A 15,369-nucleotide genomic window follows, 5' to 3' on the forward strand; every position below is an offset into this window, starting at 1 on the left:
GATCCGTTTGTTTCTGTCGTGCGACACTCAGAGAGGTCACCTACTATGTGCCAGGTGCTGTGCTGGGTGTTTGGAGCATAAACACGCATTAAGTCCCTGCCCTCAAGGAACTCGCAGTCAGGTAAGGAGACAGAAAATGAGCAAAAGTGAATGATTAAAATACAGTTTGATACACACTCTATGGAGAGGGGACGAGGGGGTTGCTGGACCCACAGTGGCATCTCCAGCAGGAGTCTCACAATGACGAAGGAACTGACCGGGACCCCATCCCCCAGGCCAGCTGTCAGCGGGCGGGGGGAGCATCCTGGATGTCCACAGAATATAAGCAGGAGCATTTGGGTCCCCCAGAACCTGAGCCGCGGGTTCCCCATCTGTAAAATTGGGAGATTATTACTCAAGACCCTCATTAAGTTGTTGAATGAAACCATATACGCAGCCGTGTCTGGCAAATAGTATGTGCTCAATAAACATTAGGTTTGCCCTGAATTCTTCAGCTGTATTACCGTGATTAGTGCCCAAAGCTATTGTCCCCGATGCAGAGAATTATCCAGGGAAAGCAAGGATACAAAGGACGTACAGCCGCTGAATCACCTCGCCTGACCCAAGCCGGTTTTCCAAATCGTGGCAGACGCACACACACGCTTTTTCCTTATGCCAACCCTGCATTCATACCATCCAGAGCCCAACCCACAAACACACACCGTCCGGCTTCCCAGGGGAAGTCACAGGAGTGGTAGGCGTCCCTCCCGCCCCAAATGAGCCCCTGGACCCACCCATCACTTCGGCAGAGACCCACCAAATCCCGCAGACCAAGGAGGGTGGGTGGGCAGGGCTTCCAGCAAGTCTGTGTGAAAATCCTCACCCACCTACCACCCCAGGCCAGCTACGGTCCACACAGCGTCCCAGTGACACGAGCAAAGTTAACAACGTACCCGTGGAGCATCACGGCTGCCTGAGATGCCTGGAAAGGCTCCGCTCTCCGAGAATGATCTTATTTTCTGAAGTAGCAGCTTTCTGTTGAAATTCATCAGCCGCTGTGGTAGGGATTTTTCCCTTCTTTTCTCTCTCTTTCTCTCTCTGTGTCTCTCTCTAACTGGTGAAATTGACAGTCTGCCTACATTAACCGGGCATTAATTTGCATGATCAAAAGCAGATTTGTTCCAAGATGCACTGTTCTGCCTTCCCCTCCAAGCACAAGCATCTCCAAGGAAGGCGAGAAAAATCCGAAACAGCGCCGCCACCGTGCCCCGAGCTTGGGCAGGAGCTGGCCCCGTCCAGGAGCAGGTGGAGTGGGGGCCCTTCGGGGAGTGGGGAGGGGAAGGCAGCCCGTCTGAGAGTTGGAAGCAGCACCTGGCAGCCCGAGGCGCTGGCACCAGCCCCAGCACAGGAAAATCAAGCCTTTGGTGACAGATTATAGCAGGGGGAGCATTCAAGAGTCCCAACGAGTGCACACCATTTCCAGTAAGAGGCCCTCGGGCAGGTGGGTGTTAGGGTCTGGACTCGGGCATGGCGGGGGCCCCGTGGAGAGCCCATGACCTGGAATCAGAAAAATGGGTCTCGATTCTTGGTTGCGGTCATGCAATTCAGGCAAGTTGCCTAGCCAGCCTGAGCTGCGCTGTCTTTATCCTTCAGTGGGAGCAGTGAGAGCAGCCCTGCCTGCCTCCTGCAGTGCGATCAGGGGGGCTTCTAGGCAGAGGAGACAGCTCCCAACACCAGGGACCCCTGTTCGGGTCCTGGGCTCCGGACCGCCCTGCAGCACCGTAAGCCCTCCGCTGCGGTGCCGCAGCCCCCAGGCTCACACAGGGCGCCTTGTCTGAGTGTCCTGAAACCGTGCCAGGTGGGATTACCAGGCTCGGCTCAGAGAAAAGCTGGAGATGGGCGGGGTTGGCTTGTCCCCCATGAAAGAGTAAAAATACTTTATGATCGCATTAGTGAAGATGAACGTGAGCCATGCTGGATTCATTATTACAAATTCATTATTATTACATTTCTTTCTTTCTTCTGGTCTTAAACTGAAAGGAACATTTTTTTTTTCCATAGGCCCGTAAAGTTACGGTGGGTGGGCCCTGGGCACTAGGCCTGCTCTGCCTGATGGAGAAGTTGGCTCCTTGTCCCTTAACATCCACAGCACGTGGAAGAGGCAGGAACGCCCCTGCATGAATTCATGCACACGTCCAATGTATGCTTATTAAGGGGCTCTCTTCTAGGCCCTGGGGGAAAGGCGGCGTCACCCCGACAGATAAAGCTCCCAGCTTGTAGAGTTCACATTCCGGGCAGAGGACACAGACAATGATGGCTGAGCAAATACATTAAGAATTTCAGATCTTGAAGCGCTGGGGTGGTTCAGTCGGTTGAGTGTCTGGCTCTTGATTTCAACTCAGGTCATGATCCCAGGGTCGTGGGATTGAGCCCCACCTCAGGCTCCATGCTGAGTTGGAGCCTGCTTAAGGTTCTCTCTCTGTCTCCCTCTGCCCCTTTCCCCCACTCATGCTCTCTCTCTCTTTCTCTCTAAAATAAAAAATATATATGTATTTAAAAGAATTTCAGATCTTGAAAAGTGCTGAAGAGAATAGAAACATGAATCCAAGGTACCTTGGCAGGGAGGACTGAGACCTGAATGATGAGACGGGGCCAGCTCTGGGGAGAGCTGGGTGAAGAGTTAGTGCAAAGGCCCTGTGGCAGAGATCTGGGGGACATAGAAGGCTGGAGGGCTAGGATCTCCTTCTGTGGATCACAGAGGGAGGGGCAGCGGCAGAAGTTGGATATGTTGGAGGTGACCCATTAGGTGAGATCTTGTAGGCATCAGGAGAGTGATTCTGTTCTACTTTCAGTGGGCAGTCATTGGAAGGTTGTTTTGTTTTTTTTTTTTTTAATTTTTATTTATCTTAGCGAGAGAGAGAGAGAGAGAGAGAGAGAGAGAGAGAGAGAGAGACAGGGAGCGGGGGAAGGGCAGAGAGAGAGAGGGAGACACAGAATCCGAAGCAGGCTGACAGCTCAGAGACAAATGTGGGGCTCAGACTTACGGACCACGAGATCATGACCTGAGCCAAAGTCGGACGCTCAACCCACTGAGCCACCCAGGCGCCCCTGGAACGTTTTAAGCTAGGGAGTGGTTATATTGATTTATTTTCTTTTAAAAGAACATTCTGGCAACTCTAATGAAAATGGACTATGGAGAGGTAACAAAGTAGAGACCAGATCGGCCTGGGTTAGGAAGTCCAGGAAGCAAGCTAATAAGTCAAATGAGAATGGTAGGCATGGCGACGAGAAATAACCAGGTTTGGGATAAACCTTGGATTGGCAGTTGGGCATACACGGTGGGAGTTCAGGCGAAAGGTCAGAGCTGTAGATACAGGTTTGGAAGGAAACCAGGAAAATTTGATGTCACAAAAGCCAAGAAAAGCGTGTTTCTGAAAGGAAGGTCAAGGGTCGGATGTCATTGAGCAGAGGTCAGAGGTCGGGCTGCTGGACGGGACAGGACTTGGGTCCCCAGGGACATGGATGGGGGCCATGCCCGGGGGGTGAGGGGAAGGGATTGCTGACTGGATCTGGGAGCGTGGTGGGTGAGGACGTGACCACGGTGCCTCCCACGCCTTCTGCACCAGGATGCAAACCCTTAACCAGTTTTCATGGGGTGGTTTGCTCACTGATGAGTTGACTCCCCAGCTTTACCAGCTCTGTTCCATGGCAAGAACTGTGCCGTGTTCATTTGGATCCTCTGCTGCTGGCCCAGGAGGCCTTGAGTTTATATCCATTAAATGAGCAAAGGAATATCTGTCTCCGTCTACCTCTGAGCTCTAGAGAATTCTGGGGGGGGGGGGGGGGGGAGGCATCCATTAATTCATGCCTCTATCCCTGCAGACTTGCAAGAATCAGGTGACCTCTGACAGACTGCCTGTTTTTCCTTTGGAAATTCTATTCTGGGTCTCTTCTCCTCAAACCTATGATGCCATAACCATGCTGCGTGACTCCAAGAGTAACCAGTGTACCAAAATTAATTAAGGACCTTCTGTGTACCCTTCTCCCCGAATCCCCACCTGCCACAGATAGTGTTGGTGTTTCTGCTCCAGGATGGGGTAGAAGCTGATGAGGGAATGAGCAAAGATAGGGCAGGAGGAGTGGACGAGGACAGTGGTTAAGACGTACTAGGATTGGGGTGCAGTAGCATGTTGGGGGAGGGGAGAGTAAGGGGGGGGCAGCTAGCATGTCTCTTTTCAGCTGCTGGTCTTGGTGACTGAGGACAGAAAAAGCATGGGGAAAGGGTCTGGAGGTAAGGAAGAACATGTGTAGACAATGGAGTTAAACTGTGCTCACGCAGAGTTCCAGGGACCCGAGAGATTCCCAGGAGGTGGGAGATACTTGGATATGCGGGGCTGAAGTGCAGGCTGGAGAGAGAGTTAGGAACCATTAACCTACCGGCCATTATCAAAGCAAAGGGAAGAACCAGTACTGCCTCTCAGCCTGCCTGGACGGAAGGGGAAGGGGAGAGGGCAGGCATGGCAGCTGGGGGACCTCAGCAAGTGGAAGTGGGCAGGACAGCAGAAGTGTTCCAGAAAGGAGCCTGGAGCAGAGCGGTTTCCGGAAACGGAGACAGGATCCCTGAGTGGAGGAGGGAAGAGAACCAGGACGGCAGTGGTGAACGACGGCAGCGTTGGCCCGGGTGGGTCGAGGGGCACCATCAGTGGCCCTGGAGGCGGTGGCCCGGTGGGGACAGGGCAGGAGCCAGATGGCTGTGGGGTAAGGACTAAAGGGACTCTCCTGCTGAGTGTGCGCCCCGGGGGCGGGGCATACAGACAGAGACCATCCTTGGCAGGGACGTCAGTCGGCATTTAGCCCTTGGTGGGGGTGGAGTCGTGGAGAGCTACACCTTGAAGGTCCTATGAGAGGGGATTTGCCTGGTGACGCCACCGAAGAAGTGGAGGGGGGCATCCCGGGGGCCCTGGGCAGCGAGGCCCCAGCCCCAGAGGAAGGAGGTGTTGCCTGGTCCAAGAAGAGGGGCGGGATTCAGGGAGGGCTCCAGACGGCCATCTCTCTCCGCATCAGAGCCCCGGAGGGTGTGGGGAGATCTCTGAAGATCACCATGAGGTTTGCAGCCGCATCAAGGGATTGGCGTGGCAGGAGAAGAGGCCAGTAGGAAGCAGTGGCTAGTGAGCTCCTTACTGGCCCAGAGAACAGGGGGCTCCGACTCAAAGGCCCCTGGCAGCTGGCTCTTCTGCCTCTCCCGGACACAGACCCCCATCCCTGGCGAGCGGCACCTGCAAACCGCAACGGAGGGCCCTTCTCCCGGCCCCTCCTGAAGCAACAGCAGGTGGGGCCACACCAGCCACTCCGCCCTCCATTCCCTCCCTCTGTCTCATCTCTGGTTCCCCTGCCCTCATCCACTGCACTGGCCACACTGGCCTCCGCTCCTGCCCGCTCGGCTGCTCACACCCGCACCCTCACCTCCCCAAGTGCGCTGGCCTGAGGCCCACCCTGATGATCTGATTTACAATTTCAGCCCTCGCCGTCCGGGACCCCCACCCCCTTTCCTGCCCTGCTGGCCTCGTCTGTGTCATATCCTTCTCACCGCCGAACTTTCTATATTACAAAACCTGTCATGTACCCATCAGGCTCTCCAGCTCAACTGGAAGCCCCCAGAGGGCAGAGAATTTATCTTGTGTTGTTCCTGATGCATCCCAAACGCTCCTGGCAGGTGCAGGCACTGGGTAGAAATTTGTTGCAGGAATAGTGGATCGAAGGTAAAGGCCCTGCAAGCAAAGCAGGTTGACGTCTGTCAACCCTGGAGTGAACATAAGGACATTTATTTTCAGTGATTTACTGGCTAGAGGAGAGAGAGAAGGGATATGTGCTGTCACCTGCGTGTCAGCCACTTGGTAATCATTCATTCATTTGATTCTAGCATCAGCCCCAGGCCCAGAGAGGAATATTCACTGAGCAAATTTATTGACGGCAGGGAATCTTCCGAGGTCCACACCAGAGCCAGGTTCGAACCCGTGCCTCTCAAACACAGACCCCGTGCTCTGGGGGCTAGGCCACGAGGCATTCCGGACCCTGGGAAGCCCTTCACGGTCTCAGAAGTTTCCTAACAGGCTGGAACTTTTCTGTAGGACATATTAACGGCAGTCCTTTCAACACACACACACACACACACACACACACACACACACACGGAGGATGATGAGCCAGCTCTTGATGGCCCTTAACAGGGCCCAGCCCCTAGCAAACCCGCTTCGGAGGCGGATTGCGCCTGTAATTACAGCTTGTGCAAGTCGGTGCTGGGAGTCACGTGGTGGCCCCCATCCCTCCTGCTGACTCTCTAATTAAACTAGAAACAGCATCTGTGCTTCGGTCCCGGCCAAGAATGAAGAGATGTGGCTCTTGCTGGAAACGGGCCCCTTCGCAGTCCCGCGTGGTCCCAGGGGGCCGGGAGGCCACACGCCATCCGTCTGGAGAATATGACCGGCCAACAAGGCCACGCCCTGGCTAGTCTCAGCCGCCGGCTCAGATCCCCTGAAAATGTGAAAGCAATCACGGTCTCCTGGGCGCACAAACCAGGTCCGTCCCTCCAGCTTCCTAGCTGGGGAGCTGTTTAGACTCTTGTATGTCAGAGGCACTTCTTCCAGCACTGCCAGGGCTTGGTGGTCTGCCACTCTTAAAAGCTGCCTTGTCGTGGAAATCGTTTCTGACGAGCTCGTGACGGGGCCGTGCCCTTTAGATGGGGCCAGTCATTCTGCAGCAGGGAAGAGGGGTTGTCGATGGGACCGGCATCGATGTAGCCTCTAAGACATGGGCATCCCTGACCCATCTGGGCGGGACGCAAGGATGAGTCTACAAACATCTAGCAATAATAGCACACGCTATGCTGAGAAGTGTGGAGGTATCATCTCGTGTAACCGCATGACCGTTTCATGAAGAGGGTAATATCGCTGTGCCCATTTTGCAGAGGAGGAAACAAAGGCACGCAGAGATTAAGTAACTTTCCCAAGGTATGACAGCTGCTAAGTGGCAGGGCTAGCATCCAAGCTCAGGCCTCTCCAACTCTGGGAATTTGAACCCAGGAGGTCGGACTCTGGTGTCTATTTGTAGCTTCGAGCCTGTATTATCTCCACAGAGGCCGGTATCTTCACGAACCGTCTTTCTGACACGTTTACCGAGAACCCACAACTAGGTGCCATGCTGAACACCGTGGGCCCCTTGTGCTGCATGGTAGTTCTGGAGCAGCTGACAAGCAAACACTACCAGCATCTGGGGATTGAGCACAGCATCACGAGGGGGTGCAGAGCCCCTGCCCTAGCCTGGAAACAGGTCAATAATACTCCCCTCTGTTGACAGTGTGCCCAGAACTGTGCTAAGCCGCCCTTTCTATGCATGTCGTGTTGCAATCTGGCAATGATTCCACGCAATTTTCCAATGCACGTGGTGATTTTGATATGTCGGTGAAATATGCATGTTAAATGTTTGGCAATAATGGGAGATACGCGCGTGGGTACTGGTATTTCTGTCATAAAATACTCCAAAAACTCAGAAAAGGGCAGAGAATAATATAATGCAGTTTCTCCCCTGAACTGCTAGTAGGTTATGAAGTCAAAGAGATTGCAGGCAAGATTTTGAGCAGACTGGGTTAGACTAGAATAGAATGGAATGGAAACGATCAGGTCTGTCATATATGGTAAGATCCAGGAGCATGAGGGTCCTTCATGAACAGTATTTCTGGCCTGTGTGTGTGTGTGTGTGTTCTGGTGGATGAAATGTCTTTCTTACTATAGATCATGGTCAAAAATACTTGAGCGCCTGGGTGGCTTAGCTGGTTAAGTGTCCAACTCTTGATTTCAGCTCGGGTCCTGATCTCAGTCATGGGATTGAGCCCCGTGTCAGGCTCTGTGCTGAGTGGAACCTCCTTGGAATTCTCTCTCTCTCTCTCTCTGCCTGCCTCTCCCCTTCTCTCTCTCTCAAAATAAATAAATAAGTAAATAAATGTTTTTGAAAAAGACTTGAAAGTCATTGATATAATGAATACTCTTGTATTCTCTATTCATTAAAAAAATTTTTTTAACATTTATTCATTTTTGAGAGACTGAGAGAGACCGAGCAGGAGTGGGGGAGGAGCAGAGAGAGAAGGAGACCCAGAATCCAAAGCAGGCTCCAGGCTCTGAGCTGTCAGCACAGAGCCCGACACGGGGCTTGAACTCACGTACCGCGAGATCATGACCTGAGCTAAAGTCAGATGCTTAACTGACGGAGCCACCCGGGCGCCCCTTCACTCTTCATTTTTAACAGATATTAATATTTTGCCATATCTGCTTCAGATCTTCTCCCAAGAACCACACATTATAGATAGAATTAAAAGGACGCTGTCTTTGAATGCCTCTCTGCTCTCTATCCCTCACCTCCCCTGAACGGATAGACATGGCCTTGATGAGTTGTTCCACTACTTGGTCCAGCCTCTTCCGGGTGAGCCAGGCTGAGTTCCGCCCCCCAGGATGGGCTGAAAGAATGTCTCAGACAGAAAGGGTTGCTTCCCCATCATGCCCACACCTCAAATTCTAATCACAGGTCCTGTACGCTTGGAAATGTTTACAAAAACAATTTAAACATACCAGGGCGTCTCGATAAGCACAGTTCGCTGTTGATATAAGAGCCTAGAAATATGTAAACACACAGCGTAGGATTGCGCAGGGGCCGAGGGGTCTCAAGAGCTGCATCTCTGACACCCTGCTGCCCCTTGACTTCAGAAATGAGGAAACTGAGTCCCGGGGAGCAGGGAGATGGTCCTCCCAGACGGCCCTGATGCAGAGAGCAGGAATGTCTGGACAGGGAAGGAAGGAAGGGGGGAAGGGAAGAGGGGAAGGAGGATGGGGGCAGGAAAGAGAGAGGAAAAGATACTCGGACAAGCCTCCCCAGAGAGCTGCGTGCCTGCCCCGACCACTCCGAGAAAACTAGCCCCCACCCCATCCCTGTCAACCTGCTGTTTCCCCTCGTGGCCCCAGAACCCTGATAGACTAGAATGATCTGCTTCTTTCCCGCCTCCGCCCACCAGGACGCCAGGCCCACGAGAACAGGGAGCTTCATCAGTGCGTCCACGGCTGTTCCCCAGGCCCGGCACGCAGCTGGGTCTGGAAGAAGAGGCCGTTGCTCTGCGTGAATGCGCAGAAAGCACTCCTCTGCTGACTGATCACGTGACCGGATGAGGCTCACGTTAGCTCTCCTAGCAGAACGGATCACGAGCTGGCTGACGGAGTAAAAGGATGGAGCCCAGGGTGACCCTTACCCGCTGGCCATAATGGCTCGCGTTTATGCGCACCCACTGGAGTACTTCACGCGTGTTCTCTGTTTTGGTTCATTGTGTCTGTCTGTTTCCAGGCCGGGAGAGGCGGGCACGGAGGGCCACGGCCGCCTGTTGGCGGTCACACAGCTAGAGCTGAGATTTGAATCCTGGCGGCCTGGCTCCAACGTGCCTGTGCTTCACACCATGGCCCAGAGAGAAATTTCTAGAACAAGCTTTGCAAGATACTGACTCCAGACTTTCAGAATCTGATAGGGCGTTTTCTTTCTTTTCTCTCTCTCTTTTTTTTAATTTTTTTTTTTTTTCTTAAGCAATTTGAGGAAAGTCAAGGCCGGACCAGTAGCAAAACAGCCTTTTACCAGGCGCTGCAGAATTCGCTGGGCGGTGAGGACGCGGACGCCGGGGTCCGGGCGGCTGCAACATGGTACTATTCCCTGGAGCACTCCACTGATGACTATGCCTCCTTCTCCCGAGCCCTGGAGAACGCCACCCGGTAAGCCCGAGGGGACACGGGCTCCTGCCGTCACACTGGTGCCGGCCTCGGTGACGCTCAGGTCACGGATGAGCACTGGACTGTGCCGGGAAGGGACGGCCTGAAGGGTGTTGCTACCCCCTGGCCAGCTAGGTCTCCCCATCTGGGAGTCTGTGGTTTCCAATCTCAGAGTCACTAGCTCAGAATAAAACGCGGCCCCGCCCACTGGGAATCTGGGAACCAGAAAGGCTTTAATTTTCCCTCGAGCGGAGAGCTCAGTTTTCAACCCTGCAGCCAGCAGCTATTTCTGCAGGCCCAGCCCCAGACTGAACTCTAAGAGCTCAACGATGTCCAAGTTCTGGACCCTTGTTGGCTCCTAACCCCGTCAGGACTGGCTCTGATCTGGGTTATTGAGAGAGCTCAAGCAGGACTGGAGTTTAGAAACCCTCGCTTTCGCTCCGACTTTGCTTCTGATGGGCTTTGAAGACATCTGTGCCCTGGGGCAAGAGCTGAGGTGTGAGGCAGGGCTGGTAACCGAGGAGGGTTTCACCAAGGGAATCCAGCCCCCCGCCCCAGCTCAGGCCCTCATTGCCTCCCAGCCAGGCGCAGACTGTGGCCTCCCTGCCTGCCCTCGGCAGTGTCCCCTCCACCGGTGCGAGCTGTGACTCTTCCCCGTAGGCCTGATTCCTGGTCCTGCTCACTACCCCTCTTCTTCAGGAGATGAAGCATGGCTGCCCCATGTGCCCTTCCACACCCCAGTGACCCCACCCCACCGTAGAGCTTTCCTATTAACACTCTGGCTGCCTCCAGACTCCACAAAGGAGTTCATCTCAACAGCCAGAAAAGAGGGGGAGACGAACCCTCTTCACTGAGGGACTTTCATGACTGTTACCAGCCTCAGTTGTCACAAAGTCCCTGCAGGATGGGTCCCCTAGGCCCCATTTCTCAGCTGAGGATATGGCGGGTCAAGGAGATGCTGGGGCCGCTGACTGGGATTCAGAGCCTGGTGGGCCCAAGGCCGCCCGAGGTCTGTGGGGTTCTGACCAGGCCCGCCCCCTCTACAGCACGGTGCTTGAGTACCGGCCCACGCACGACCCCACCGTTGTAAGCTGGTGCTTCTGAAACATATTTCCATCAGCCCCCAGAACGGGAGCAAATGTGAAGCTTGGGGAACCTAGAACAGCGTTCTCAACCTCCTGACGGTTGGCATTTTGAGCTGGATGATTCCTTGCTCTGGGGTCCGTCCCAGGCATTGTGGGATACTTAGCCGCCTTCCCGGCCCTTCCCCGCCGTATGCCAGTAAGAACCTTTTCATCTCCAGCTGTGACAACCACAACTGTCTCCCAAACATTGTCAAATGTCTCCTGGGCATTGGGGGTGTCTTCAGTTACGCTGGGTATATAGAGCTGCTACATATAACAAAGCTCCCTCCTCTGCCTCATTTGCCCAGGGACTACTTCATCACCTGTCCTGTGATCGACATGGCCAGGCACTGGGCCAGGAGAGCCCGAGGAAACGTCTTCATGTACCACGCTCCCAAAAGCTATGGCCACAGCAGGTAAGGTTCACCGGCCGGCACCCGCTCTGTGGCCGCGCAGGGAGTCTGGTAGGGCTCCAGGTCCGTTGTGTGACCCACAGGGGAGACTGAGGTACAAGTCGTGGCTCCGTGACATCAGCCATGTCGTTTAGGGTCTGAAAAATGAGTGTATTAGTAATGGCCACGTCCTCTCACAGTATTGTTGGAAGGGTGAACAAAATAACAGATATAAGAGGCCCTTTGGAGTTCCAACATTAGCTGTTGATGGGTTGACCTGGCTTGGGGGAGGAGGCTTTATCAACCCTGCACACTTAGGCCTCTGAAACCTGAGCACTCACTTTCACTTAAGAAAATGGTTTCCCCCATTTTTTTGTGCGCAACAAAAGGAAAGTCCTGTTTGCCTCTAATCTGTACGCCATTCCTACTCTCAAAATATACTTAATATATTTCAATGTACTTTATAATGAAAGTGTCAGGTGCAACAAAATAATCCCCATAGAAAAAGGAAATAATAAGCGAGTGAAAGAAAGCCCATGATAAGTGAAGGGGCAACCAGTGGGCACAGAATATAGCCCTGCCTGTTCCAGAAGCCAAGGACAAGATTTAAAAAGAAAGAACAGGGGCGCCTGCATGGCTCAGTCGGTTAAGTGTCCGCTTCTTGATCTTGGCTCAGGTCATGATCTCACGGTTCGGGAGATCGAGCCCCATGTTGGGCTCTGTGCTGGGCCAGCCGTCCAGGTTGAGCATTTGCAGATAGCAGAAGCTCATGGGGTCGGGTCTCCCAAAGATGCCAGTGTCGTTTTATTTTTTCTGAGAGTGGAAGCCAGGGCTGCCGTGTGGGGCGAGGACATCGATCGCCCACATCAGTGGTCTGTTTTGCAGGCAACAGGAAGATGGTGTGTAAGAAGGCCAACTTTAGAGCTGGGGCTCCTGCCCCACCACTCGTCAGCTGCAAGCTGGGCAGCATCCTTTGCCTTTCTGGTCCTCAGTGTCCTCATCTACTAAATGAGGCTAATGGTTTCCGCTTACAGGGTTGGCATTCACAATATCTGGGATATAAATTATCTGGCCAAGTCAGGCCATGTATTCCTTGGCAATGACATCAAGGGAACTCTTAACAAACATACACAACTTCTCATTGTAACTGGCAACATCCTTCTAATGGGCTGAATGTGGCCACCGAGAGATGCCAGGTCCCAACCCCGGGGACCTGTAAATGTTGCCTCATAAGGAAAAAGGGGCTTTGCAGATGCGATTACGTTAAAGACCTTGACCCGGAAAAATGATCCTGGATTATCCTGGTGGGTCCTAGCTGTGATCACAAATGTGACTACGAGAGAGGGGCTCGGGAAGATACACAGAAGAGAGGGAGTCAGTGTGACCGTGGAGGCAGAAATTGGAGTGAAGCACCCATAAGCTAAGAAACACCAGCCAAGAATCCATGAAACTCCACCAGATTCCAGGCAAGAATCCACAAGAGCTGCGGGAGCAAGAAATGGCTTCTCCCCAAGAGCCTCCAGGGGAAGCATGTTGACACCTTGATTTCGGCTTCATGAAACTGATTTGGGGCCTCTGGCCCCCAGAACTGTGAGACAGTGAACGTCTGTTGTTTTCAGCCACCATGTCTATGCTGGCTTGTTACAACAGCCATAGGGAACCGATACCGTCCCCCAGACATTCTCGTTTCCCAAAGCACCCATTGTTTGCCTGGTTCCCCCATAGATTATTCAGTTTATATAACACTTCACAAAAGCATCCAGAATCCTAGTGAGGTTGGCGGAGTGGAAACGGCCACTGATCTTCTACAGATGAAGAGTCTGAGGTTCAAGGAGTTTCATGTCATCTCCCCAAGGACCAGCAGCGGTTGGTTGTAGGGCATTGGCTTACCCATAACTTCTCTGACACCCTGAGCTCTCTTTCCACTAAACCGTGCGGACTTTCAGTTTCTCTGCTTAGAACTGTTTATGATTCCAACCCCTATCTACTTCCTAGATTCCAGCAGCTGTCCCCACGTGGTAGGAAGGAAAGTAAATGGCAGGCTCCTCTGGTGAGGAGGCATTCGGAAGAAGGAACGATGACGAGAGAGATGGTTTGGGTGGGGATGAAAGTTCCCCTCGTCACCCAGCGCTCACTCATGGCCGGGAGTTGTTTGTAGAATAAGCCTCGATGTGTCTCCCAAATGCCAGGGATCTCGGGATTCGCACCCAGTACAGGAGTCTGGTTCTCTGCCGTCCACCCTTTTAAGGCACAGATTACAAGAGAAGACATGATGCTCCCGCAGCAAGCCCATCAGAAGCCTTAAAAGTGTGCACACGCCGTTGGGCTCCGAAATTTACGGTGGCAAACCTAGAAAGGCATCTGCTCCGTGAGGGCAAGATCAGTCAAGACAAAAAGGATCCATGTGATTCGGGCCAGGGGTGATTCGACCCCACCCCTGTTAGTCTCCTACCAGCCATAGCCAAGGTAGCCCATTCCGGTAGCCTCAGGCATTTCTTGGCTTGTAGACGGCCATCTTCCCGCCGTGTGTCTGTGTCCAAATTCCCCCTTTTTATAACAACACCAGTCATATTAGATGGAAGCCCACCCTGTGTCCTCATTTTAACTCCGTCATCTCCGTAAAGACCCTATTTTTAACGAAGGCCATATTCTGAGGTCCTAAGATTAGGGCTCCAACATATCTTTTTTTTTTTTTTTTAATTCTTTCTAATGTGTACTTATTTTTTAGAGAGACAGAGTGCGAGCGGGGGAGGGACAGACAGAGAGGGAGACACAGAATCCGAAGCAGGCTCCAGGCACCGAGCTGCCAGCACAGAACCCGACACGGGGCTCTAACTCACGGACCGCGAGATCGTGACCTGAGCCGAAGTCGGAGGCTCAACCGACTCAGCCACCCAGGCGCCCCTAACGTATCTTTTGTAAGGGGCACAATTCAACCCAGAGCACCACTCTTCTCTCTAAAGTAACAGCCCTGCTCACGAGGCCCCCGGGTAGCAAGGGCCCAGAGCGGTCTGTTCCAGACCTGAGTACAACGCGGTCCTTGCAGGAGGGCTCCTTGAACAGACTCTGAATCACATGCCCCTCCGGGGATCCACGGACAGGGCTCCACTGTGCTGATCCAAAGACCCCCACCCCCCGCCCCAGTGAAAGGAGGCCATGCTCGTGAGCCAGACCCTCATGAAGCGCCTCCTGGGTCCTCACAGTCGCTCTGCCTCAGACCCCAGGGACCCTCCTGGCACAGAGTAGTGGGTGCTTAGGAAATCATGTTGGAGCTGATCCAACTACCTCATTTGACAGGTGGGGAATGAGTCCTTTCCACTCTGGTCTATAGGCTCTTGGGGGCTCAGTTTCGTCATCTGCAAAATGGGAACAAGGAGGGGAGAGAGGTCAGGAGCACTTGACTCCACACTGGGCTCTGTGGAGCCCTGGCTTCAGGGCCCTGGAAGGAGGAGGACAACATTCTCTATACCCTGTAGACTGAGCTGTGAGTAAAGCATCGAGTTTATGCAGTTTAGAGAGGCATGAAACCCACTGGGCTCAGTCACCCGTAAGTGACTTCCGGTCTCACATGCTACCATTTGGGAGGAAAGAGACACTCAGAGCCACTAAAACATTTCAGAGAGAGAGCTATTGCAATATGTACAGAGGCAGAAAGTGTCCTGGTGACATCAGGCTCTCTGGGCCACCTGACTTGGTTAGAAGCCCAACGCAAGTCACTTAACCTCCTTGGTGACTCAGTTTCTTCACCTGAGAAATGGGAATGATCATGGGACCTGCTTCGGAGGGTTACTGTGATCATTAATTTGCACGGAGAATGAGTCAGACAGTAAGTGCTGAGGGTGTTCTATTATTCACACCCATCAGAGAGTGTCCTTGACAACTGTCTGGGTCTGTGTGATCTCTCCCACCACGGTCACGGGATGGCTCATCGTAGATGTTCAAATCAATGAATGAATCACCGAAACTAGCCCATTTAATCATTGGCAAGTTTCTCCTTTTTGCCTGAAAAGACATCTCTCTCATTCTGCCCTGGAGCTGTCACACCCCTCATTTATTTCTGGCTCAAACCTACAGACTTAA

The 15,369-nt window shown here is 53.1% G+C and overlaps 2 protein-coding genes across 2 annotated transcripts in view; one reads left to right on the forward strand and one right to left on the reverse strand.

Annotated features, from left to right (window-relative positions):
• TG (thyroglobulin) overlaps positions 1 to 15,369 on the forward strand; it is a 254,365-nt gene that overhangs the window by 223,476 nt on the left and 15,520 nt on the right. Inside the window, exons 44-45 of the mRNA XM_047842433.1 lie at positions 9,595 to 9,776; positions 11,206 to 11,313. Of these exons, the coding sequence (XP_047698389.1) occupies positions 9,595 to 9,776; positions 11,206 to 11,313 (290 nt within the window). The remainder of the gene's footprint in view (positions 1 to 9,594; positions 9,777 to 11,205; positions 11,314 to 15,369) is intronic.
• The window catches only part of SLA (Src like adaptor), an 89,309-nt gene that overhangs the window by 66,391 nt on the left and 7,549 nt on the right, over positions 1 to 15,369 (reverse strand). The window lies entirely within an intron of this gene.

This window comes from Prionailurus viverrinus, chromosome F2 (genome assembly GCF_022837055.1).
Source record: "Prionailurus viverrinus isolate Anna chromosome F2, UM_Priviv_1.0, whole genome shotgun sequence".
In the NCBI taxonomy this organism is placed as follows: Eukaryota; Metazoa; Chordata; class Mammalia; order Carnivora; family Felidae; genus Prionailurus; species Prionailurus viverrinus.